Source organism: Manis pentadactyla, chromosome 7 (assembly GCF_030020395.1).
Source record: "Manis pentadactyla isolate mManPen7 chromosome 7, mManPen7.hap1, whole genome shotgun sequence".
Classification (NCBI taxonomy): domain Eukaryota; kingdom Metazoa; phylum Chordata; class Mammalia; order Pholidota; family Manidae; genus Manis; species Manis pentadactyla.
Window position 1 is genome coordinate 55355485 of NC_080025.1, and position 27187 is coordinate 55382671.

Genomic DNA, 27187 nt, shown 5'->3' on the forward strand with positions numbered 1-27187 from the left:
ATCCAGTCTGGGCACTGGCACCCAGAGGAAGGAGCATCTGCTTGCATCTAGCAGTGGCCTTCGCTTAGTTATCTCATCTCCATGTTCTGTAAGCCACCACCCAGGTGGGGTCTGCCAGGGACATCCCTCTGAACAAAGCTAGTGACTGGCAGAAGGTCAGTGTAGGGGTGGGTTTGGGAGGTATTACCTGATCGGGTAGAGCAGAAAGAATTCATGGTCAAAGACAGCGCCAGGATCCCCTGCCAGATCCAAACTGAGGATGACTTGCTGAAGTGTAACCCCACCACATCACCCCAGAGCAGTGGCCCGCTTCACCAGTGACATCACTTCTGCCTGTATCGACCACCGGTGTATAAAGACTTCCATTCACTTTCATTCTTAGTACTTTTATCATAGGAGAACCCAAATGGTAATCTGTATCCTATGCCCACTGGGAGGCAATGGCTCCACCTTCCTGTAAAGTCAGGATCTCTTCTTAAGAGTATATTTAACAATGATGTTATGAGGTAAAATACTATAAGTTTATCTACATTTCTTTCACAGGTTGTTTTAAAAGTTTTGGATCCCAGCTTTGAAATAGAAAACCCTTACAGCCCCTACATCCAGGGTATGAATTGCTTAATATTTTTCACATCAATTCCTTTTTCTAAAATTTCATGTTGGGAGTATTCCTTGTCATTGCATTTCTATAATACATTAAGAGGATGTCCCTCAAGGAGGGTGCTTCAAACTGTGCAAGTTAAATGCACTTTGATATACTATTTTCATTATTTTCCTTTCTCTAGATCTTGTGACATTAACAAACCTGAGGATAAACTTTACCAAACTCCATACTCTTGGGGATACTTTGCTTGGAAGGAGGCAAAACAATTTCCTTGATAAATATTACTATGCTTTGTATGAGATGGTGGTTCGGGGAAGCTGTTTTTGCAATGGCCATGCTAGTGAATGTGGCCCAATGCAGGAGGCACGAGGAGATGTCTTCAGCCCCCCTCAAATGGTGAGCTACTAATCTGGAAAAGCAGTTGGCTCCCCTACTTTTCTTTCACTGTCCTGGTGCTGAGTGAAAATCAGATCTCTGTGGGAATCAGCAATCAAAGTGCCAGCTTGGTACTGGAGGAGATGTCATTCAGCCTGGCCTGAAAGGCCATCTGGGGACCCTCAGTTCTCTAGCCAGAAGCTCTGTGGATTCTGCCACATAATGCGCACCATTGAACTAAGGCACAGAATTTATAATTTATGATTGCAAGATAGCCCATCTTTCTCTCCTTTTATTTGTTTTTTAGAGAATGGAGATTTGGAGGGAAGGACTCATAATTTCACATGCATCCTCTCACAAAAATTGACTGAACGTCTATTGTGTGAGAAAGCCTGTACTCAGTGGCACGGTGTTGGAGTAATACCTGACACCATAAAAATGGTCACTCCAAGTGACATTCTTACACTCTGAATCTTTGTGTGCAAATCTCTTCCCTTCCCAGGACTAGGCTTAAAAGAGTGATGCAGCAGAAGAAATGTATTATTATGCACAGCCCTGGAGGGGGGGGGTGTCTACTAAATAATATTAAACTATTAGTCATGATCAGACAAGGCTTGATATTGAAGCAATTATACCTTCCCATTCAGCTATCTCTGTGTTTCACTGGAAATAGAACTTTTCCCTTTGAATTTGAAGTTAGGGTAATTTGAGAAAACCAAGAGAATCACACACTTCTCTGCAGTTTCTTTCTGTTTCCTAATTCCCTCTTTTCCCTTATGCTCCTAAATCTTCCCCACATACATTCCACATGCACACTTATGCTCACAATCCCCATCCTGTCCCTCATTGTGCTGAGGGCTGAGATGTGTTGCCCTGAAACTAGAATTCAAAACTGCCAAATGCTATATTGTACATGTTCACTGAACATCTTAAAATTTTAAACTTAAAACCTAGTTAGGCAAACAACAAAAGATAGTGGAGGTTGGTATTATAACTAACATGGAAACTAAGATCCAGAGAGGCCCCGTAGCCTGTTATTTCACTTTGCATTTAGAAAACCCCAGTTTCCTCAAAGTAAGCTCTTTTTAAAACTTTTTCTCACAATGCAGGTTCCTGGACGGTGTGTCTGTCAGCACAACACAGCTGGCCCCAACTGTGAGAGGTGCAAGGACTTCTTCCAGGATGCTCCTTGGCGGCCGGCGGCCGGCCTCCAGGACAACACTTGCAGACGTGGGTGGAGATACGTTCTTAGCACAGACTGAGTGGGCCCTGCATTACTTTACTTTGAAGAACATTTAGTGCATTTCTGTGGGACTCTGGGAGACAAGGTTTTGAACCTGGGACTTCTAGCTCCATTGTGTGGTATCCTCATATCTCCCATTATCTCACATAGAAGAACCACCAACTTCTCAAATCCCCTCACCAAAAATTAATTTAAAAATGGGAACAGTATGCATGTGTGTGGTCCCCTTTCCAGAGGAGAGGCAGAACCACATAATGGTAGTATCAGTAGGGACAGTGCCACTCCAGGAGTTCGGAGAACACTAGGTTTGGTACAGAGACCCCTACTGTTTTCCTGAATGATCATGCATTCTATGAGTGTGACCTTACGCCCGTATGTCAGATAATAGGAAAAATGAGGACTAGAATAGAGTTTGACAGACTGTTGTACTTTTTATAAAATATTTAGGCTAATGAGGTATGGGGTTTTTTTTGCAATGTGTTTGTTGCCTCCACATTTTGATGGTCTTCCAAACCAATTTGTTACTCAGTTTCTTTTCCCAGACTTGGGAAAAACAGGATTTGAGGAGGTGAGCGGTCACTAGACAAGCTCTCACAGAAAGGCCCCATCCGTGAGAGTCACAGTACACAAAACCCCGCCTGATGTAGCCTGAGCTTACGCTGTTTACAGAGTAAAAACCGACAAGACAAACAGCACAGACATTACCATGAAGACAAGCCAGTTCCTCCCAACAAACTGCCTTTCCCTCTACTGCTCTGACTGAGCCCCAGGTGAGATGGGAATGACCAGCAGCCCCTTGCAGCTCTTCTGCCTGGAGAGGAGAAGATGCTGGATGGGGTGCAGTGATGCCATCTTACCTACAAATTCCAGTGTCTACAGAACATATGATGGGGAGAAGTCAGATTTACAAAGCAGAAGTCAGTAAAGTGTTCTTTACTGAACAACAAAAAAATGTTGCATTCTAGGGCTTCTAGATCATGCACATGATTTATTTCTGTTTACTTGATTTTTAAAAATACTAAATATTAAACATTTTGGGAACACATTTTATAAAGAGCATATGAGCAGAATCAGAGTTCTAGAAAGATCCTCTGACAGCACCTGTGTATACCTGGCATATCTCTAATAAGGCCAAGTAGAAGTGGAAGGTGAGAGGCTGCCAAGGTGGAATACTTGGGTGCTCGGCTGTGCCCAAACCTTAGTTGATCTCTCAGTAACCCCTCTCTCTCCTCAGCGTGCAGCTGTAATGGCCACTCTGACCTCTGTCACTTCGACATGACTGCATACCTGAGGAGCGGCGGCCTCAGCGGAGGCGTGTGTGACGACTGCCAGCACAACACCGAGGGGCAGCACTGTGACCGCTGCAGACCCCTTTTCTACAGGGTCCCCCTCCAGGCTATCTCGGATCCCTATGCCTGCATTCGTGAGTCCCCGGTCTCTGACCCAGCCTTTCCACCTGTGTGAGCAGGCCTCACCGGGGCTGTCGCCCCCTTCTGGCTTATCAGCATGCCCAAGCTGCCCTCCCAGGAGAGTGGGGGATTGCAGAGCACTTGAGCTTAGAGAGCTCTTCCTTTACCAACAAGTTGGGCCAAACAGTCAGTGTCCATCCTAGTCATCTTACACAGTGGCTGAGGCTGGTGAATCAGGCGACTATCCCGATTCAACTAAGAGAGGGGGGATGGTTCCAGAAGGTGCTGCAACCCAAGTATCATGGAAGTCAGCTCAGGGAAGCAGCTAACTACAGATGGTCCCAGTTTATTATTTTTTGACTTTTGTATGAAAGCAATACTCATTCATAGAAACCATACCTGGAATTGTGAATTAGGATCTACTCCCAGGCTAGTGACATGCAGGAGGATCCTCTCTCATGATGCAACAGGGGGCAACCAGCTTGGCTCCCAGTCAGCCATGGGGTCACAGGGGTCAGCAACAGTACACTCACAACCACTGTGTACCCACAGCCATTCCGCTTTTCATTTTCAGTACAGGAGTCAATAAATTACATGCTGTCTTCAACATTTTCTTATAAAATAGGCTTTGTGTTGGGAGATTTTGTCCAACTGTTGGCTAATCTAAGTGTTCTGAGTACATAGGTAATGAGCAAGGCTAATCTGTGAGCAATAGGTGTATTAAATGAATTTTTACAATATTTTCTATTTCAATGGGTTTATCAGGATGTAACCCCACCCTAAGTTGAGGAAGATCTGTACTGAAATTGGCTACATTTGACTAGATGTAGGTGACTCAATTTTGCTGTTAAGATGCATGAACTAACCATTACTTTGCTTCTTTTTTCTATTTTTCAACCCTTAAAAACCTTTCATTTATCTTTAATCTCAACTTTTTTAAGTGGACTATTTCACACCTATACACAGTAATAGAGAATAGTATAAGAAATACCCTTATGCCTACCACCAGCTTTGTTAAAATGTAATATCTTACCCAGTCACCTTCAGGACTGTAATAAAACACTTCGGGCACTACTGATGTCCCAGGTGCACATCTGTCCCATTTATCTACCCTCCTTCCTAGGGATAAACTCTCATATATTTGACAATTACCATTAACATGCTTGTTTTTTCACTTACATGAGTTTTTATCTACAACAATGTATTTTGGCATGTTTTTCAGTTTTAGATCAACAATATTGTGATGTATTATGTTTCCTTGAGTATTTTGTTCAACATTATATTTTTGAGATTTGTCCCTATCAGGTAACCCTAGTTCTCCAGTACAATTTTTGTATAGAATTTTTTCTTCCTATAAATATGAAAAACATATTTGTCCATTTTTCTTTTGATGATTCAGTAAACATTCTTGTATATGTGGCCTTGTGCACATGTACAAAGACTGTCCCTAAGAATCATACCTAGGAGTGGAACTACTAGGCCATAGAGTATTAACTGCTTCACATTGATTAGATAATACCTAATTGTCCCCTAAGCAGGCACACCAATTAACACACCCATCAATGTTGAATAAGAGTTCCTGTTCCTCTATATCCTGGCTAACACTTGGTTTTGTCACACTTTAACTTTTGCTAATGAAATTATATCTCATCATTATTTTAATTTGCATTTTTCTGCAGGAATGAGACTATAGTGAGGCAAGTAAAGCATCCAGGTCCTAAATTTTAAGGAAGCATTCACCTGCAGAGTCATTTAAGTGCAGGGTTGGCACTTGCCACTTGCACTAATCTGCCAGTAAGTGCCACCTTAAATTTTGCATCCTGGCACCTTGCTGTAGATTATTTCATAGATAAGTACTCCACCTGGTTTAAGATACCCTGTGCTGGTTACTGACTCTGAGACCTTACTCCACTTGGAAACTAACAAGTTAGCTTGTTATTGTTTCGTGGATGCTGGCTGAAAACAAGAAAACTCCTGGGTCAAAGACAAAGGTTTCATTCCTCATGGCACAGCAAGCCACAAGATGTTTGTACTGGTGTGAGTTCCCATGTCCCTGAGCCCCAAGTCCCATGGGGCAGCTCAAAGGATACCAGGTGCATCCTGCACACCTACTGAGTTTACATCACAGCAGTGGAACCCTGAGCCTGGAGAATGCATTGCTTTTATAGCAAGTGGAAGCAAGCCTGTTTTTTGTCCAGAGGAGACATTTCCAGGGAAAGATGTTACCTCATTCCTCAAAGCAGCTTGCAGCAGACACAGCGTTGAGAAAGGGCCGGAGGGCCTGGGTGAAGAGTAGCCAGGGCCTTGCACTGTCAGTGCTCTTGGCAAAGAAACACAGACACCTGGGACTAGGAGACTGCCTGTCCCTGACCCAGAAATCCTGCTTTGTAGGCCGTGTTATCAATACAATGAAACCAAATTGGGAGGGGCTCCTGACTATGAAACTACAACTTCACACTTTATATAATCAACATACAGAAAATGAAGTCCTACACAAAAGTGATTCAATAGCCACCTGAATACTACAGTGTCCTAGATACCAAATGTTAAAATCATCACAGGAGTAGAAAAACCATAAACAGAGTTTTTTGCCCATTACTCAGTAGGTATATGATTGCATAAAATTTTACCTTATATGACCTGTTTTAAAATGATACAAAGAACTGGGTTCTCAAAAAATGTATTTCTTTAAATCAATGTTCTAAATGTCCTACATTTTTTTTACCAGAATTTGTAATCACAACACACACACACATACACACCTCTTTTACTAATGTTTTAAAAGTTGTATTTCTAAAAAAGATTAAATTGCTCTTAGGTGGAATCAGGAAAATATATTCTGAAACAGATAATCTAGGAATCTAGAAAGAGATTGGAAATGACCAAACCACATGTTTTGAACCCATCAACAAAACTCTTGTTCCTTAAGAATCGCTTAGGATTAACCTGATAGTGCCTTTGAAGGACATCCAAGAAGGACAACTAGTATCCCAATATTAATTAGAAGTCATTATTTGTAAACAAGGAGTTTTTTGAGGAAAAGCAGATGAGGAGCTTGTAAAAACTACCATCATGAGACTCCCCAGTTTTTCAGTTTACCCAGATATGTGTTTATGTGTATGCAAGCATGTGTACACAGATGATGTTTATTAAGAATGACTAGAATTCTCATGTAAATGTTCTCTAAATTATCCTTGTTCAAGCCTAAATATTTACATAATCAGCTTCTAGGCATAAGAGTTGACTAATGTTAAGGGTTCTTTGATTAAAACAGTCAAATATGATACAGAAAAAACAAAGGATAGACTCAACCATAGACAGTAAAAGTTGAGACTGGAATTAAATTGTGTCACACCAATTATTGGATTTTATTGGACTTCTGTCCCCAGGCCATGAATGACATAGGGTTATTTGAAACTAAACTTACTACCCATTCACCCACATCCCTTTCCCAAAGGATACTTCTGTGAATAATTAAATTACACTCCGGAACTCAGTGCTGACCTTTTGGAGTGTCTCCCAAATAAAGCTAAGATTTTTCCTTTTGGCTACTTCTAAAGTGAATCCGGTCATTCCTTGCTTTCTAGAAGCAACTGGCTTTAATTAGGAGGAAATTGTGGTTTTTGCAAACTAAACAGAACCCAATGCTATTTTTCCATAGTAAGGTTTTATCACCAGTCACAATCCAATAACAAACAATTGAAAATCAGAAGATTCTGTTAGACAGCCACATTTGCTTCAGTGACACCAAACAACTGGTTTGACTGGATTTTTTCCACTAAGCTCCCTAACCTAAATAGGTATGTAAACATTGCTTTAGACTTGAGGGTTTTGTTTTTATTAATCCTAAGCAAACATGTATAAATGTGAACATAATTGTGCCTTAGAATCAGGATATTCCCTTTTTTCTTTATTGAATTCCTTAAAAGTGGAATCCCTTGGAAACACAGCACTACAAAGATACAAGAGACCTTGGTGGTCACCTAATGTCACCGGCACCTTGGCCTGTATACAAAGCCCAACAAATGCTGCTCCAGCCCCTGTGCAGACGCCTGCAGTGATGAGGGTGTCACTGCCCTGCCCAGCAGCCCTGATGTGAGAGCTCCTCCTCCTGCTCGGTCAGGCTCTGCCCTGGTGACTCTGTCCTCCCGAATTACCTGTGCGAGCAGCATCCTTTTCCATATGATGCCCCTTCCTTTAGTTCAAGTTTCTACTGAAAAAAAAATGTGGGTGTGAGGAGGTTGGTACTGTTGCTCCTCTGCTACAGGTGACTGTTTATCCTACTTTCCAGAATCTCTTCCTCCAAGTGTTTGCACCACCATCAGATACCCAAAAAGAAAACATATGGGGCTGCCCTGCCCTTTGCTTTCCTGTAGGGGCCCCTTCCAGCAAGAATCACAAGGGATGATACCACTTGTCCTTGCGGTGGGCTTTCTGTGATGGGGGAGGGCAGACTCAGGGTTTACTATGTTTCAGAGATTTGGTAGGCATTTTGGGTGATTTTTTTCTTTTTCATGTCCCTAGATGCCGTGTGTGTGTGCATATTTCATTACAGCCCTCTCTTGTCTCTTGACCTTATTTTCACTTGTACAGTTTTTTCTCTTTGTTTAAATCCTTTTTTACTGAGACAAAATTCACTTAACAAAATTGGCCATTTAAAAGGGAACAATTCCCTGGCATACTGTTGTGTCATCACCACCTCTGCCCAGCTCCAGACATTTCCATCCCCTCCAAATAATCTATCCTTGACATCCAGTTTTCATAACTATCTTCCTCTGGTCCTCTTACTTTGAATCACTTAAAAATCTTTCTTTAAAAAAAAAATGTGTAGGATTATCCAACATTTTCCAAAGCCAGAGATCTAGGAGACATTTCTAGGCACCCCTTACCCAGTGGTCTAATTATGTGAACATATTCAATGATTTAAACAAAGTACAATTGTTACAGTATGAATAGAATGCTATGCTTCTATTTCAGGTTTCCTGCAATTAACTAAGATAATGCATATCTGTTCCCAGCTTGTGAATGTGACCCTGATGGGACCATATCTGGCGGCATTTGTGTGAGCCAGTCTGATTCTGCCCTGGAGTCTGTGGCTGGCCAGTGCTTGTGTAAGGAGAACGTGGAGGGAGCCAAGTGCGACCAATGCAAGCCCAACCACTACGGGCTGAGTGCCACCGACCCCGTGGGCTGTCAGCGTAAGTCAGCCGCGGATGGGCGTTTTAAAGCTTGGGGATGTGTCTTTCAGCCCTAGAGTTCAGTCACTGTAAATACGAGTCCTACCAGCCTCTGGGTCTTTTTAACCCCCTGCAAATTTTAGTTGACTTACTGGAGAACTTCTTGCGGTGGTTTGCTGAGGTTATCATGAGGGACCGTCAGGGGATGCTCACATTTCCCCACTGGAGCAAACACACGGGAAAAAAGCCAAGAAATTGAATGCCAAGTTATGAAACCTTTAGAAAAGTAACCTCCACTAGGACTCTCCTATACAAATTTGTTAAATTACATTTTGCATTTCTGCTCAGATTGATGACTTCTTAGGCAATTTTCAAGTCCTGGTTTCTTTTTATTTCTTAAATTTGTTTCACCTTTTTCTTATGTCCCTTCTAGAATTGGTCCTGTGTTCCCTGACAAAGAGAAGAAAAAAAAAAATTAAAGAGCTGAGGGAGGGATCGCCAGGAAATAGAAAGAACCTCAGAGTTTTCTGGGGCCAAGTGGGGAGACCCTTGGCTATAGGATCATAGGAATTTTAGAGCTGCCTGGGTCTCATAGGGCTGCAGATTCCTCAGGAAATCTGGGTAAATAATTTCCCTTTGGTCACAGTGTCATGCTCCATATTTTTGCCCATATAAGGAACTGTGGATTATTTGCATGTTTAAAGAGCAGCATGCTGAATTCTTCTGTAATAAAATGTGCTTCTTGAGTTTGACAGTGAAATTAAATTTGAGCAGAATGAATTATATCATCAAGCCAATTTCCTATTACACGTTTCAGTGTTCCACGTGTTTACCCGACTTCACTGACTAACCTGATGCCCTCTGAGAATAGACCAAATACTGGTTTTTTGTTTGGGGCTTTTTTTTTCTTTTGTAACAACTTTAGTGAGATTTAATTTCCATAACATACAACTAATCCTTTAAATTGTACAATTACATGATTTTTAGTATATTCAGAGTTGTCTAACCATCACTACAATCAATTTTGTACATTTTTGTCATCCCAAAAAGAAACCACATACTCTACTTCTGACTATATACCCCAAAAATTGAAGAGATATTTGTATACCCATGTTCATAGCAGCAACATTCACAATAGCCAAACGGTGGAAGCAACCCAAGTGTCCATCCATGATGAATGAATTTTAAAAATGTGATGTATGCATACAATGGAATATTATTCAGCCTTAAAAAGGAAGGAAATTCTGACACATGCTACAACATGGATGAACCTTGAAAACATTGAGCTCTGTGAAATAAATGAGGCACAAAAGGACAAATACTGTATATTTCCACTTGTTTGAGGTACCTAGAGTAGTCAAATCCACAGAAATGGGAAGTAGAATGGTGGGTGCCAGGAGCTGGGGTGAAGGGAATGGGGTGAATTGGTGCCTAGAGGGTACAAAGTCAGTTCTGCAAAAGGAAAAGTGTTCTGGAGATTGGTTGCAGACAACAATGTGAATGTACTCAACACTACTAAACTGTATACTTAAATATGGTTAAGATGATAAATTTTACATTGTATATTTTACCATAAAAAGGAAAGTAACCCCATTCTCTTTAGCTACCACCTCCCTGTCCTCCCAATTCTCCCAGCCCTAGGCAAGCACTAATCTACTTTCTGTCTCTGTAGATTTGCCTATTGTGGACATTTCATTCAAACAGAATCATACAATATGTGGCCTTTGTGACTGGCTTCTTTCGCCAGCATAATGTTTTCAAGCACCATCCATGTGGCAGCATTTGTCAGTACTTCATTTCTCTTTATTGCTGAATAAATATGAATATACCACCTTCTATTTATCCATTCATCAGCTGATGGACATGATGAAAAGAAAAAGTTACAGAGCAGGAAAAGAGAGAAAACAGGGAAATGACAGCTGCCTGTCCCAGAGAAGTGGCTGTCAGCAATAACCATGACAGAATAGCCTCTGAAAACTTGCCTCTAATCCCCAGACCTGGCCAGCATCACTCAGCTAACCCCACCAACCACTGCAGCCCGCATGATGTCCCTTCATGTCCTCATCTCCTAACTGCCATCCAGCAGAACTACATGAGACTTTAGAAGTGTCTGGCAGTGGGTTTCCTCTGCAGAGCTGTATGCAGTACAATCATCACACAGCCAGGCAGACAGTAAATTTGGCAGGGCAGGCTGCTCTGTGTTCTTGTCCACATGTTTTGTTCAGCATAAACTATTAAGGATGTTTACAGGAGTGGGGAAATAAAAATGAGAATAATTGTGTATGCTGTACTTTCAGCCTGCAATTGTAACCCCCTTGGGAGTCTGCCCACCTCGACCTGTGATGTGGATACAGGCCAGTGCTTGTGCCAGTCATTTGCCACCGGACCACACTGTGAAGAATGCATTGTACGTATCTGCCTATGATTTCCCTTTCATGTAGCGATGCACATTTCTCCTGCCATTGCTTAGAAGGGCATTGGTCTTGTTAATCGCTTTCCATATCCTATTGTATTTCAGTACTTCTGTGTTAAAAGTATTTACACTACAGAAATCAGCAAACACTGTAAGTCAGCCCCCCACCCTCCTGCAGAAAGCTGGCCATTAAACATTTACCAGCATGCCAACATTTACCAGATTGGACTGAACCAACTCAGGCACTAGCTTTCTCCATTGTTCTCCTCAAAGTGCAAAGTAATAGACTCTAAGAGCATTTATTCACCCCCTTTTCTTAGCCCACCAGATCACAGGGCCCTTCCTTCTGTCTCTTGCACGCAGTCCCTGTGCCATCCCTCCCACTCCTGGCCTAAAAATATTTTGGACAAGCTCATTAAAAGTAGTAGATGAAAACAGGTTTAAATATATTGTAGATTCCTGTGGGAAATAAACTCTTGGGTTTTTCAGACTCTATTAAACCTATGAGTATGCATGTCTAAAATTAGTAAAATAAAATATTTTTTTTTACTCCACAAGAAATGTGTCACACATGAGGGAGTTTAAACCCTACTTTTTTCTTTGTTCTCCTGGCTTGGCAGCCTTCCCTGACATTTTAGAAAGAAAAAACAAAAACTTAACCTAATGAAAGAACAGTGACCTTGATGTGTCTGAAGAAATGTAGCTGATAAATAAGAAACATCTGCCTATTACAACATAGTTTTGTGCTAATATTTTAAGTCATTTTACTAAAAACATATGAGGATGGGGTAGAGGAGGTGGGGAAAGAGAGTAAGGAAATAAATAGGAGGAAGGAACTCTGTAAGACAGAGCAGGTGATCCACAGCCGTCCCACGTGGGAAGGTGAGCCACCCCAAGCTCAGTGACCACACGTGGGCAGCACAGCGGGGTGTGGAGCTGGTTAACAGGACCAAGATGCCACACCAAGCGATCCAGACGGACCTTAGACTCAGGCTGGCTTTTCTCGCTGGCAGAATAACTGCCGACTGTGCCATTAACTCACTTGTGTCTACAGGAAGAAACTAACCAAGCAGGGGTCACCCCATGGAGACTTGTCCACTGTGGCTGGGCCCATGCATCAGCTGGACACCCCTACATCCGCGTGTCTCTGGTGGTGCCCTGGACCCAGGCTGTGGCGGGCAACATGGCAGCACGCCCTGCTGAGAGGGAGTTTTCACAACCACTTCCTGAGGGAGGCAGTTGGTTTCACACTGCTTTTGCCTAACCTGAAATTTGGTTTTGGGAAAAATACTGAAAGTCCTTTGCTACATTTTGTAACAAATTGTGTCAACTTTTAATGTTTAACATAAATCCTTTTGAGTAAAATTGGACATAAAATTTTACCAAGGTAACAAAAAAAGCACAGACTTAACAAATCCATTTCAAAGGAGGTCCCTGCCTATAAAGACCTTATTTTTATCTGAGCATGTTAAAATGAGATTCCAGGGGGAAGTACTTTTCTGAGCATTTTATAGTAAACATTATCATATTTAAGAAATAGTTGTTTATATCTCACCAGCTGTTTATGTTGAATAAAGGTCAAGATGTTGCAATGATGAAACAAGTTTGGAACAAGAGTTGACTCTCATGCAGAGTTTGTTATGACAAAAACAACTTATTTATTAAAAAAGTGATTCTGCTAAACTTTGATATTCATGTAAGATCTCAAGATCACCTTGATTGATCTTTTTACCCCAAAACATTTCAGTACTGTGTAAGTAAAACTCCCTAGGGCTTCTGTGGTGGGGAGAATCTATTGGTTTTACAAAGTGGTTGCAAAAAGGCTTGTTGAAGACATCCTCAGACTGACATTAAACACCCCAGCCTGAGGCTCAACTGGTTCTGTCCAAGGAACCATGTGGTTTCCATTGCATTTCCACCTGAAACAACATATGGACACCTGCCTGCCCCCTTCATTTCAAGTCCTGGGAATAGGAGGTATGTGTCCTCGAAGATGATTAAGAAGTGCACAGGCAAGAAGGGCTTACTGTGGAACTGTCCAGGCTGTGTGGCTATTTGACATGCGTCACCTGAAGGGTAGGGATTTTATATTATGCTTCAGAGCAGCACATACCTTCACAGCTGGAATCAACTGAGCATCTTCTCTTTGCAGGTTGGATACTGGGGACTGGAAAATCATCCCCAGGGATGTTCTCCCTGTGACTGTGATATTGGAGGTGCTTATTCAACCATGTAAGTCAGTAAAGTGAATGACCGAGTTCTCTGGCAATAGTCTTCACTCACATTTCCATGTAAGAGCACACTTTATTCTAACCTAGTCCTAGTCACGGGAAGGATTTTATTCCATAACAAGCAAAGTGTGTGAACAGTGATGATCTTGATTACATTAACTATAGCCCAACAGATTTATTTTACTTTAAACATTTCCAAAGGTGAGATAAACAATTCTGCTGCCTGGGTATACAAAGCTTGCAAACATGTAGCTTGACTCACCTAAAACACCAACATTTTGCCACCCTGTGAAGAAAGGTCCTACACTGTCCTTTTCCTCAGAGGAAAGAAGTGGCTACCTGGGTTTTGAGGATCTAGATTTGCTTTTCGAGACCAGATGTACAGTCCCATGGCCTCTCAACATCTTCCCCAGGACGACTCATCAATTCAAAGAATGAGTCAAACTCAGGGCATTTAGCGCAGCCCCCCTTGCCTTCATTTCCACTCACCCCATTGGGCATTGATGGTTTTGTTTCTCCTAGATGCTCACCTGAGGATGGGCAGTGTGAGTGCCGCCCGCACATCACTGGCCCCGGCTGCACAGAACCAGCCCCCGGCTACTTCTTTGCACCTTTGGATTTCTATCTCTACGAGGCAGAGGAGGCGATGCCACTCCAAGGACTTGCACCTTTGGTCTGTATTTCCTTTACCTTCCTTCATGGAATGTCAGTAAATACATATAGCATAACACTCGATATCATGGGTAAAGTACCTAGAAAATAATGGTTTTGCCCACAAATGCAGATCATCTATCTGCAGATTATATAAATTTGGGTAGAGACTACATTTTGTTTTTCCTTATATCCCAGTTCTAGTACAAAGCCTGGCACATAGGAGTGAATTGGATTAGTTTGTGATGAAACGGACTTGACTTTTGCTCTTTCAGTGCACCCACCTCATAGAATGTGTTTGTTGAGCATGTACTTGCCTGTCTCCCCCATGACACTATAAATCGTGAGAGGGAAGGAAAGTCATGTCCCATTCACCAGTGCTGCCCTAGCACAGTTCCTGACACATAGTGGGAACTCCATAAATCTCTGCTAAAGAATGAATGAATAAGGCACGCACAGAGCTGTGAGATGTGCTCACTGGCCTCCTGAGGCTGATCTCGGATTGACAGTTCTCATTGAAGCTGGTGCTGTTCACAGGAGTGTATGACTGCAAATGTCACTTGTTCCCCTGCTTCACTTCCTACAATATCACAGTGGGAATTTTCCCTAAAAATATTTTTCTAAAAATTTTCTTAGAGGAGCAGACACACACACACATATAAAAAGATTAGAGATAATACAAGCTAGACTCCCGTGGCATTCTCTATCATGTGACTCCAGCCATGACAGGAATGTGACGAAGGAAAGGTAACTTGAGGTGAAGGTCCTCAAGGAGAGAGAACATGTAAAAGTCAATTCTGAAGACAGGATTTGGACAGAAAACATAGAACTCATTCCAGGCCCCAGTGACTAGCTCATTTCCTGACATCTCTTCCTTATCTGGACACTGTTGGTGGGAGGGATGAAAACACTCCTTAGGAGGCTTGGAATTTGCTCTTTTCCTGACTGGAATTGGGGCAGGGGGAAGAGGCTTTCACTATTACTGCTTAGACTTAAAACTCTGGTAAGTGGGAATAAAACAATCCTGTTTGCTCATGGTTTTTAATATTGCATCTTTATGATGGTGATTAAAAAAATCTTTTGGTCCTAATTACAACCCTTAAATAGAATTCGAGCCTCATATCAAATTTACCAAGTATCATAATTCTTCCAAGTGGTAAAGATACCTCAAGACAAATGCTGGGCATAGAAGCCACAGGGCATAAATATGCAAAGAAGTAAAAAGCTAACCTTTTCAAACAATAAGGCTTCTCTCTCACTTACCAACTTCACATTTCCCTGTATGGCCCCGGAAGATGACTGGTTAGCCAGAGACGGGTAAGATTCCTCAAGGGAGGAACAACCTAAGACAAGCACAGTCGCAGGGGGGTCATCAGGTGAGAAATTGGGGATCAACAGAGGTGAGGCTTAGAACCTCACCCCCCTGTTCTGAGAGAAATCTTCTGCATATGTGGATGTTTTATTGCCCTTGTCTAGCTTGGATTAACACATAGTCTACAGGCACACACCTGATCATCTACATTTGCTCTCTTACAACACTAAACTATGTTTTCTACCTTTATCTTGTATCTACCTACCACTTCAGCATTTTATTAAAAATAATAATAATAAAGAGAGAAATGTGGTATCCACATATAAATCAAGTATAAAAACCAAATGAGTATTCATATTTGAACTGTTTATAGTTCATAATGCATGAGCAAAACCGAAAGTTTCTGTGATGACTGCCCTTGTAATGTTCACTATGTAACTTATTCATTATGTAAGAATTTGTTCTCCATGTAAGAACTTGTTTGTTATGCCTCAGAAGATTGGAGACTGATGAAAATTAGGCTTGGGGTGGATTAATGATTGTGCATTGAGCATTGACTCCCCTATACAGAATTCTATTGTTGTTAACAACCATTTGATCAATAAATATGAGAGATGCCTTCACAAAAAAAAAAAAAAAAAAAATCTTTTGGGAAGGAATATTGGTATTTATATTTATATATTGGGCTATAACTGTTGTGAAATAATAAAAAATAAAGATACTGCTCTCTGCCCCTGGTTCTGGCACAAAGCTCCTAAAAGCCTTGTGATTTCCCAAGTATAAGAACACTAGGAGTATCTTTTGTTCTAATATTTGGTCTTTGACCCTCGTCCTTGACACAGAGCTCCTAAATCCTTTGGAATTTCCTCAGTGATGGGAATGCCTTTTGTTCTAATGAGACTTTTGATGGGATCAGGGACAGCTTCTAAATGGGGATTTGGGCACTAGAAAAATGAAGATACTATTAGATGCCTGAAACTTTAAGCTCCTCCTGCCATCCTGTAGGAAGGGGAGAGGGGCTGGGGACTGAGTTAATGATCATTTATACCTATGTGATGATCCTCCTTAAAAATCCCCAAAATATAGGGCTCAGAGGGCCTCCAGGTTGGTGAACACATCCATGTGCTGGGAGGGTGGTGCACCCCAGCTCTGTGGGGCCAGAAGCTCCTGCATCCAGGACCCTCGAGGTCCTCACCCCTATGCATCTGTCTCTTCATCTGGCTATTTATCCATATCTTTATCGTATCCTTTATTATGCAATAAACCTCTAAGCCTGCATGTTCCCCTGAGTTCTGTGAGCCATTCTAGCAAATCATCAAATTCAAGGTAGGGTCACAGGAACCCCAATTCCAGGTAGGCAGTGTCAGAGCTGAGCTGAGCTGAATTATAGGACATGCTACTGGTGTCAGAGACTTGGTCAGTCTGGGAATAAACCCACACATCTGGTGTCAGGAGTGTTGTGAGTGTGGTAATAGTGTGAGAGTACAGGAGAAACACAAGAGTGCTTTTCCTATACAATTATAAATACAGTAGTTTCCATTTTCTAAGATAGAAAACACGAAACAGTTACCTAGAATAGATGGACTGTTGCTTAACATTTATTCACTGCACCAGTGGGTGCCGACAAGCAGTTACATAGGATAATATCCTGTAAGTTGATGCAGCTTCTGATATTTACAGTGACTGGAGTATCTGACGTTAATCCTTGCTCCTCTCTCTGTGGCTTAAAGAAAAAGCAGAGGTACAAAATGGGTGCAAAGGGCAAGGAAAATCACTTGAAGGATTGGAAAGAATATCTATGACAAGGGAATGGGGGATTTAAGGGGGGATTAATGTTAACTGTTTAAAGTGTAATAACAGAATAATTTCCTCTCCACTCAGAATATGATCTTTAATTGTAGCAGAAAGGATTTAAGTTAGGTGCCATTTAGTTATTTGTTCATTCATTTAACAGGTATTTATGTGTGCTGCTATTAATAAAACTTCCATTTACTTAATGCTCTGTGCTTTGTTCTTTATGTACATTTTCCCATTTAATTTTCCAAATAACCTAAGTATGAACATCTTTAATTCTCAGATGAGGGGAGACATTAGAGAGGCTAAGCAGTTTGCTCCAAGTCACGTGGCTGGTGGGCACTGGGCCCTGGATTGAAACCCAGGGACATCAAGTTTCAAAACTCTTGCTCTTTAACCATCTATGTTGCCCACCAACATGCATAATGCTGAGCCCCAGGCTACGGGTGGCATAGAAAGGGATTAGTTAGGGTCTCTGCCCTCCAGGAGTTCCTAACTATAGCTAATACATTCACACAGATAGCTAAGGATGGAGGCAGTGCCATTTGGCAAGGAGAGTCAATAAGTTCATTAGCATTTCAGAGCCAGGAGTGATCCTTTATGAGTGAGCTTACCACACAGTAGAAAAATTCGGCCTCAGACTTGAAAACAATAAAGATTTCAGTTGGTAGACTAGGTGAGAAGACAGTCTACCCGGAAAAGTTAAAAGTAATGGCTCAGGAGAAACCAGGCAGGTGCATTCACAGGTAGAACTAGAAGCTTATAAAGGGAAAAAGCATTGGAAAAGAATGTTAGATTTTCCTATTAAAGAGGCCTAAATTCCATTCTCTGGGCAATGAGAACTCACTGAAGTTTTCTGAGCAAGGGAATGACATGACAAAGGCTATCCTCAGTGTTCTTGTCAACGCCAACTAGCAGAGTGAGGCCTGGGATGAATGGAGAGCAGTCTGCAATAGTCTACACAGGAATAAAGAGGGGTCTAGCTTAAGAGACAGCAGAGAGAAGAGAGGATGAAATGGAGATAAGAAAGGACGTGAATCCGGGACTGCAACTTATATATAGTTGTTTTAATTGTAATTATTCAAATAGTTTTCAATTTCAAAAATTGAAATTGGAAATAAGAATGACAAGGGAGGCATAAGGGGGGAAAGGGGCATTACGATTAGCACACATAATGTGGGGCGGGGACACGGGGAAGGCAGTACAACACAGAGAAGACAAGTAGTGACTCTATAGCATCTTACTATGCTGATGGACAGTGACTGTAATGGGGTATGTGGTGGGGACTTGATAATAGGGGGAGTCCAGTAACCATAATGTTGCTCATATGATACCAAAATAAACATAATAAAAAAATAAAGAATGACAATTAACTTTCTTGATGGGTCTTCAAAAGATATTTATTCATTCATTCATTTATCTGTCTGTCTGTCTTAGTCTGTTCAGGCTGCTATAACAAAAATACCATAGACTGGTTGGCATATAAACAACATAAATTTATTTCTCACAGTTCTGGAAGCTAGGCACAGCAGATTTGGTGTCTGGTAAGAGCTCACTTCCTGATCATAGCTGTCTTTTCTCTGTGCCCTCAGGGGGGAAGGCAAAAGAGCTCTCTGGGGTCTCTCTCATAAGACACAAATCCCAGTCATGGAGACTGCCTTCATGGTCTCATCACCTCCCAAAGCCCTACCTTTAAATACCATCACACTGGGGGTTAGGTTGCCACATATGAATTCTGCATGGACACATTCATTCCATGGCAGCATCCTTGCTCCTCAAAATGTGGTCTGTAGACTGACAACATTGGAATCACCTGTGAGGTCATTAGACTTGGAGAATCCCAGGCTCCACCCCAGACCTATTGAATCAGGTCTGCATGTGAACAAAATCCCCAGGTGAGTCCTGTGCAGTTTGGGAGGCACTGGCTTATTTTTCTAGAAACTGCCTGTGGTCACAAAAGTTAGTATTGATTGAATTTAGCATAGTATAGAATTTAATATAACATAGTATAAAGTTAATTCCATAATGTGTTTTCTTTGTAAAGTTAGTAAAACAATTTATAATCGTGTTTTACAAGATGAGCACAATTGGTGAGAAAAATAAAAGTGGAAAAATAAATGTAATCCAGTTGGCCTGTGCAGGGGTCCTCACCACAGAGAGGCCAGGCAGCTGGTCAGAGAGCATGGCTAAGAGTCTGAGTAGTAAACACTGTAGAGTTAGAGTTCCTGCAGCAGGCCACAGCTGACCTTCAGGGCTGCCTGCTCATGATGAACAACCAGGGCAGCTGTGAAATTAAAAACCTTGTTTGTAAAACTAACAATGAAACAATCAAGCAAACTAATGTCTGGGGTACAGTGAAAATTTGGAAATGAGCAATAGGAGAGTCTAACTGGGTCAGCAGCTGAATGACTAAATAGATGGTATAAAAGAAGTCCACAAAAACCAGGATTTTAAGGAAACTAGAGTTGTGTGAATGCAATTTCTCTGCTTTCATGTGGCTGGAGGAATTTGGCTCTCCAGCAATAACCTCTCGTGGGAACTGATAAGGCCAGATCCTCAAACTGTGAGAAAGTGTGAGGAATTGGTCTGGAGAGTGTCAAAACTGACAATATTTAATATATCTTTGAATCTCTATACTTTGCCTATTGTTGATTTTCTACAGCTTTCTTGTTTAAAGTTCATGTTAAAACATAGCTTTTGTACTTTCTTTTAAACACTATAATGCCAGCAGATGAGAATAAGTATTTTCCTAGTTGAGAATTTCACTAGTATAGCATCCTTTAAAAAGAAAACCCAACATGTGGTTTTAGGACAACCAAAAAACATTTCCCTTAGTTGCAGAGAAATTTAAAAAATTATAAACTGCCTCTGTGATTTTTCCTGAGGATATTAAGTGAGAGTCATGACTACCTTTTAAATGAATGGTATAATCTGAATGAACTGTAGTATAATTGGAGCCTTACTGGGTTACTTCAACTGTTATTTCTTTTCTTTTCAAGATATTAGCAACAGCTTTGCCTACATGTGACGTGTATTTCCAGCAACAAGGAAATGATTTCACCATTGACAAAGGCAATGTAATATTGAAGAGAAATCAGAAGCAGAGCATACCTGCTGACCCACAGATGGAGGTAAATGGTTTCCTCATGGCCGTTGTCTGTCGTGCCGTGACCAACCGGGGAAGCTCCTGAACTGTGCCCAGTCCAGGTAAGTGCTGAGTCCTTGTAAGCACTTACCCTCAAGGAGAGAATGGAGGAACAGAGGAAGCAAGCCCAAAGTAACTAGAGCCTCTCTGGAAAACTTCAATAACTTTATTTCTTTTCAAAATGAAAATTTCTGGGAAGATGGATTCTGGAGAGTTGGAGAGTCAAGTAGTGTGAATTCCAATGTCTTGCCATTTTCATAGGGAAAGGCACAGTGCCCAGGAACAGCTCTCCCCCTAATTAGCACAAAGGACAAGCTGATATCCCTGGGATGGTTCATAGCTAGTCTGGAGAAGGTGCGTGCGTGCAATCCAAGATGGCTGTGGTTGGTGAGGGCTGGTGTGAGTGTCAGGGAGGCCACCTCCTAAGGCCCTGCCTCCAGTGGCTTCAGGAGCCTGGAGGAGATCTGAGGACCTTATAGCCATCTAACTGTTCCTCTCTCAGAACTGGAGCTGCCTTGGGCCTGCTTGTTCATTCATCATTCATTGCACTGAGATCTCCGTTGAGCGTTCCTGTGTGCAGATGCATGAATGTGCATGTTAGAAAAGCAAATGAAGGAAAGCAACATCATCTGATCATCTGTTCTGTTCACAAACCTGATACCTAAACAGTTCCTCACATATAGGAGTTCTTCTTGACCAAATGAATTGTTGAATGAATGACAGCACAAGCATTTAGGCTTGGAGCCTGCCCTTAAGATTGTTGTTGGGGAAATGAACCATGTACACAAACAACTAATGCATGACAGGGTAGGGGTTGTCATGACAGGAGTGCACAGCAGGTGACATGGACTTCAGATTAAGAGGAACTGCCTCCAGCTGAGAGGGTCAGACACAGCCTCATGGGTCGTGCTCCTTCCAGGCCCAGGCACACCAGTCATAGCAGTTTTACTCTTCCTCCTCCTTATTTGTGTCCACATGCCTCATGGCCATGAAGCCTTCTCTCACTCTCTAGGCTTTTCAGTCTGAAGTCCACCTGAAAGAGAAGAGCAGGGCCTGAGGGCTACCCTGTCTGGTTCCCCTATCAGTCAGTCATGGCTGTGGGTAGCCCGGCAGATGCAGGTAACCTCCCAGCCGTGGTGGCTCCCTTTGCCAAGGGCAGTTATCCAGAGAAGGGAGCAGTGGTGAGCAATAGCAACCAACAGTCACAGGAGCTAGTGGCTGGAGAGAGCGGCCCAGCAAAGGGTTGCTGGCAGTATACTAATGGCATGGACTCAAGTCCACTCCACGCATACCCAGGCCCACATGCAGGGCCCCTTGTTCAAACACTGGGGAAAAGGGCCATCAAAGGTAAAATGCAAAGCTTTTTACTTTCTTCCGTACTCTCTTGACTTGTCAAACTTTTTTATTCTTTAATGTCATTCTAAGTAAAGAAATACTGCAAATTTAAATTTTTAATATGAATTATACTACTTATTTTCATATCATGCAATGCAAATTTTTCTTTTTTCTTTTGTTATCATTAATCTACAATTACATGAGGAACATTATGTTTACTAGGCTCCCCCCTTCACCAAGTCCCCCAACAAACGCCATTACAGTCACTATCCATCAGCATAGCAAAATGTTGTAGAATCACTACTTGTCTTCTCTGTGTTGTACAGCCCTCCCCTTTCTCCCACCCCCCCATTAAGCATGCTAATCATAATACCCCCTTTCTTCTCCCCCACCTTATCCCTCCCTACCCACCCATCCTCCTCAGTCCCTTTCCCTTTGGTACCTGTTAGTCCATTCTTGGGTTCTGTGATTCTGCTGCTGTTTTGTTCCTTCCGTTTTTTCTTTGTTCTTATACTCCACATATGAGTGAAATCATTTGGTACTTGTGCAATGCAAATTTTAACTGCAAATGTAAGAGCATTTACTCATACCTGTAATCACTGAAACTACACAATTTGTATTTCATAGTCATATATGCGTTTGTATTTCATTCTTTCTGGAGCAATGGGAATGCTGTACAAAACTAATTCAACTGTTTTTATTCATTTTTATGATATGTGGCCTACCCATACTCTCTACCTTCAGCTTGCTGATGAGAAACTATGGGTCACCCTATCTTCCTCTTTCCTTGTAGTCATCATTTTCAGTGTGAGTAGTTGGCTAAAACAGGGAAGTAACCTGAATAGTATATTTCTTAGAGTGCCTTTAACTTCTTTGTGCTTTCAAAGCAAGTTCTGGTTGGAACAGAAAGCTTGGTCTCTTGGAGCAGTCTGCACCCCTGCTTACTCACTCATGGGTGTGACACTCTGCTGTGTACTCACTTTGAGTCTCACTGGACACCCATGCGTAGGACATCCACCTGAAGCTTGTGCTCATGGGCATCATGTGCACGGTATGCGAACGGAGCAGCAAGGAACCAGACACAGATCGTGCATATCTCTTGTGCTCATGTGCATGCTCCATGTCCCAAGAGACTTCACTTACAAAATAATTTGAAGATAAAATTAATTATTTCAAGATGGTGGCAGCAGAACATTAAACCAAAGCATCTAGCCCTTCTGAGCATAGGAACCTGTACACTTACATAGGTTTCATGCCCTGCCCATTTGCTTCTTACATGAAGTTGACTCTATGCAGGCAGTTTCTCCAGGATCCTCATTCGTCACAATTCCTGGAAAACTGCAAAAGGAGATAAGCGGGAACAAACTGAAGCTTCTAGCTGCTGCAGTTGGTCCCAGGGCTGTAACTGATACTCACCATCTTCCTCATTCCCAGCCACCCATTCTACTTTCCCCTCACCCTCAGCTTCTTCTGGGTGAGATGACCTAGACCCTCATGCCACCAGGGTCTGAGCACCTGGTTTCCATGCCTTTAGCAGGTCAGATGTGTGGAAGCTCCAAAGTTGCCTCCGTGGATCACCTCAGTGCCATACACATTCTTCATGTCCCCATTATATAGCATCAGCCCTTCCGGTTATGATAAGCTTTCACTTGACATTTCTTAGGATAAGCACTCTTAACTTATAGGTCAAAGAATCAATGCCCCTTGCCAAGCAGATCTATTCCAAGTGCATGTTCAGGAGCTGGAGGAAACAATCAGTGAGTGTTTCAGTAAACTCAGTGAAACCACTGTGAAAAGGACCTGGGCCAGGACTCCATTTACTGCCTGATCCTCATATGCCCCTGTTCTAAGAGGGGGACCGTGACGGCACATTGGGTACCTAGTTACCAGCATCAACTCAGATCCTGTATCCCCTAGCCCATGAAAGATCTAGGTATTTCCCCTTTCCCAATAGACTTAGGGAAAAACCATTAGGTATCTTTGGGAAATAGTGAGAGAATCACACTTGTTATGGTGTTGAAGAGTCTTCCTTCAAGGGGACCTGGCCTTTTATTCAGTCGCTGGTTCTGAGTCTGAGAAGTGACTCAGATCTAGAAATTTGGCAAATCTTTCCATTAGACAGCCAACCTCAACTTTCTGCTGATTCATACTTGATCACTTTTGATGATTATGGACATTACGCAGTACTTTTGTTGACTGTCTGTCTTGCTCCTATGAACACCATTTTTTGTTAATCATCTCCACAGAAGATTCCTGTGGGTCAACCCCCTGACCTCCTCTTTCAACCTTGTTGCCCATTATAATTACATCCATCTTGCTTCTGAGAACTAAGTGCTACTCAGTCTTAATAGTCTAGGATCCCGTCCTCCACACTGACACTAAGGAACTGTTTTGTAATGATTATCCTACCAGCCTAGAGAAGACACCCGGTATCAGCTTCTCAGTGATGCTGGAGCTCCCCTCACCAGTTCATTCCTTACTCTCTTGATAAACGGAGGGTCCTCTGGGCCTCAGGGAATCTAGTCTGTTGGTGGGTTTCCTGGTCTTGCATATTAGACATTCTGGCATGCCTACCTTGAGCCTTGCATTCCTTCCCACACAGCCTGCTACTGCGGTTCTGGCACCTCTACTTCATTTACACGGCACATGACTTTGCCAGGCTTCCAAGAGCTACTCCAGCAACATGTTAGATCCATCTCTCTGGGCTCCTGGGCCTTGCCAGGCTATTAAATCCTATATCACCAGTGACCCTCATAACCAAACCCTCCTTCTCCAGTTTCATATTCTGTCCCTTTGGTCTGGCACCCTCAGGATCCATACCCAGCCATTCTCTCCCAGTTGCCACTGGACATGTTAACCGGGTCCCTCTCAGAGATCCAGAACCTTCCCAATCAGATCATGCTGACATTTGACCCTAAATACCAGGCAAGTGGCCAGGAGGGTAGTATGGACAGACCCTGAGGAAGGTCTGCATCATTTGAGGTATCTGCATTGTCTTCAAATGTGGCAGGGCTGGAGTAGAGGGGTTCTATTTTCCATAAGGGTGGTGGATTACATCTACAGTCCAAGAGCACTCAGGAGAAGCTCGAGGTCCCGGTTTCTGGTGTGCATCCGCCTTGTGTCAGGATCCTGCTGCTTCCCTGTGGAGGGCCTGATCTTGGCATGGCTGGCTTACCTTGGCCGAGAATTCAGCCTTCTCGGAAGATCTGCAACTCTTACACTTAAGTCTTGTTCCTGGTCATCAGCTCTTCCTGCCCTCTACTTAAAGAGATGAGAGTCTCTGTAAATGTCTCCAAGGAGGCCCTCTGATCCTCATGCTTTGCTTTAAATTGGTGATTGATTGCCCCTGAACCTGTCATCTTCCCTCCTCAAAGCATCAGTGGCATTCAACAACTGCCACCTATTTCCACAGTCCTTACACCTATGATTTCCCCCACCTCTCTCAAGGCCAAAATGATTGCTGAAGTCAGTGCCTCCCGTTCCCCCTTTATCCTGTCCCACTTCTCCACAGATAACAGTTTTAGCAGTTACTCTACTGCTGCCTGCCAGAGATATCAATACATGTTACACCGGGGTCCTCACTGCCAGCTGAACAGAAAATGGCTCTCTTCCAGAACTGCACCTAAAAGTATGTAAATGATCTGGTACAAACTGTTCAGGTCAGCAGCCCTAGAAACAGAGCCTAAGGCTGGATTCAGGTGCATGTGGTTTATTAAGGAAGTGTTATTCCAGAACACTCTAAAAGAGTGAGGGACATGAGATAGAGAAAAGGTAAGAGTAAGAGATGTGCCCTCAGGTAAGCCCACCTTGGCTTGATCCACACAGGAGCTCAGCAGTTACCCAGGGCTGAGAGCTGGGCAACGGGGAAGCAGGGGAGGGTGAGCTGTTAGAAGCCACACACACAGCAACTGGGCGATGAGCGCACCAGCCAGGTCGAGGGGATCCCAGAGGACCACCTGCAGTGTCTACGGCAATTGTGAGAGTATTTCTTAAATGTTTGAAAAATGTTCAGATAAGTGGGTTTACATATCCTCTGTCTATTGAAACCTAATTTGGCAGTATAGTTTCTTATTTACATTTTGTCTAAACTCCTCTGTGGCAGGGACTCTGTCCTATTCATCGCAGTCCTGACTCAAAGGCTGGTTTAGAATTGTTACTAAGTAAATAAACATTTATCAAATGAATAGCAGTTTGGGGTAGATCACAGGTAGAACTCCAGGCTAAGTAATTTGGGCGTGATTGTGTTGGCAGTTGGAAAGAGTGAAATGCTTATTGGCAGCAGGGTGTAGCATGTATTGGACTGGGGAGAGAATGGAGAGGACAACCAAGAGACTCTTGCAGCAACACAGGCAAAATGTTAACAAGAGGCAGGATTCCCGGAGTCTGTGAGGGTGAAGAGGCTAATGCCGGAAGTCATTAAAGAAGTGTTATCTCGGGTCTAGATGGCCCCAGCCTGACATCCTGTAAGACACCATCAGAGATGCTAACCAATAAAATGTTAGGGTTTTTGTCCTTTTATGCCCCCAAGCAGGTAGAAGAGCATTTTTCATGTTCACATGGAAGAAATATCTAAAAAATAAATCCATGTGGGTTTTCTAATTGCCATTCACAATTAGGCAAAATCCAAGAAGAAAGCATGGGGATATTTTCTTTCCCTCCATATTTTGACCAGAATCCTACAGTCATATCTGAGAAAACCCAAGTTCATCAATGTGGAATTTTCTGTGTTCATTAGCACATGGGTACTTAAAATTAAAGTGGTTTCCAGTGACACTGTTTTGTACTCAGTCATTCTATACAGTAACATATGTTCTAAAGCAGCAGATTCAGTACATTATTTTCAACTGTATTCTGGACTGTATCCTGGTTGGAATAATTTATCTGTGACTCAGATGTGTCATATACACATCAGGAAATGTGGGGGGTTTTCTGAACTCTTCCAAGCCTTGACTCTAGGCAAATCTAATACACATTCCTCTCCAATTTTAGGGCTCGGTGACTTTTGGCCAGGCGCCTGCTGTTCACATTGTTTTCCCAGAGCTGCTTCCTGGGACCCCTGTTACGTGGACTGGACCTGGATTTGCTAAGGTTCCTCCTGGGGCTGGCTTGAGATTTGGTGTCAACAACATTCCCTTTCCCATGGACTTCGCCATTGCCATTCGCTATGAAATTCAGGTACCCTTTAATTCCAGCTTTTCCAGTGTTAAAAAACTGAATAAAATATACTCTTGAACTCAATGTTTCCATTCCAGTCTTGCCAGATAGGCTCATCATAAAATGATTTGCAAGAAGTTAAAACATCTGGAGAGCATTATAAATCAAAGGGTTTCCTGATTGAAGAAACACAGTGAGCCATATGCACACATGGCTTATTCCATGGAGAGAAGCTAGAGTTGGAGTTATATATTTAAGGTACTAGGTCTAAGGAAGTGGTGATGGAATGTTTGTATAAGAACAACAAATAACTAAAATAACCCAAATCCTGCCCTCCTGAGATT

At 42.4% G+C, this 27187-nt stretch overlaps 1 protein-coding gene across 8 annotated transcripts in view; it reads left to right on the forward strand.

The window, feature by feature from the left end:
- LAMB4 (laminin subunit beta 4) overlaps positions 1–27187 on the forward strand; it is a 118828-nt gene that overhangs the window by 39104 nt on the left and 52537 nt on the right. For all 8 annotated transcript variants that reach the window (XR_008998455.1, XM_057504402.1, XM_057504398.1 and 5 more), the window contains 10 exons: positions 544–607; positions 786–1000; positions 2089–2209; positions 3457–3645; positions 8650–8829; positions 11106–11215; positions 13374–13453; positions 13975–14125; positions 20209–20340; positions 26679–26864. Coding sequence is in view for 7 of the 8 variants with exons in the window: in XM_057504402.1 (XP_057360385.1) it covers positions 544–607; positions 786–1000; positions 2089–2209; positions 3457–3645; positions 8650–8829; positions 11106–11215; positions 13374–13453; positions 13975–14125; positions 20209–20340; positions 26679–26864 (1428 nt within the window). In the remaining variant the exon portion in view is untranslated. The remainder of the gene's footprint in view (positions 1–543; positions 608–785; positions 1001–2088; positions 2210–3456; positions 3646–8649; positions 8830–11105; positions 11216–13373; positions 13454–13974; positions 14126–20208; positions 20341–26678; positions 26865–27187) is intronic.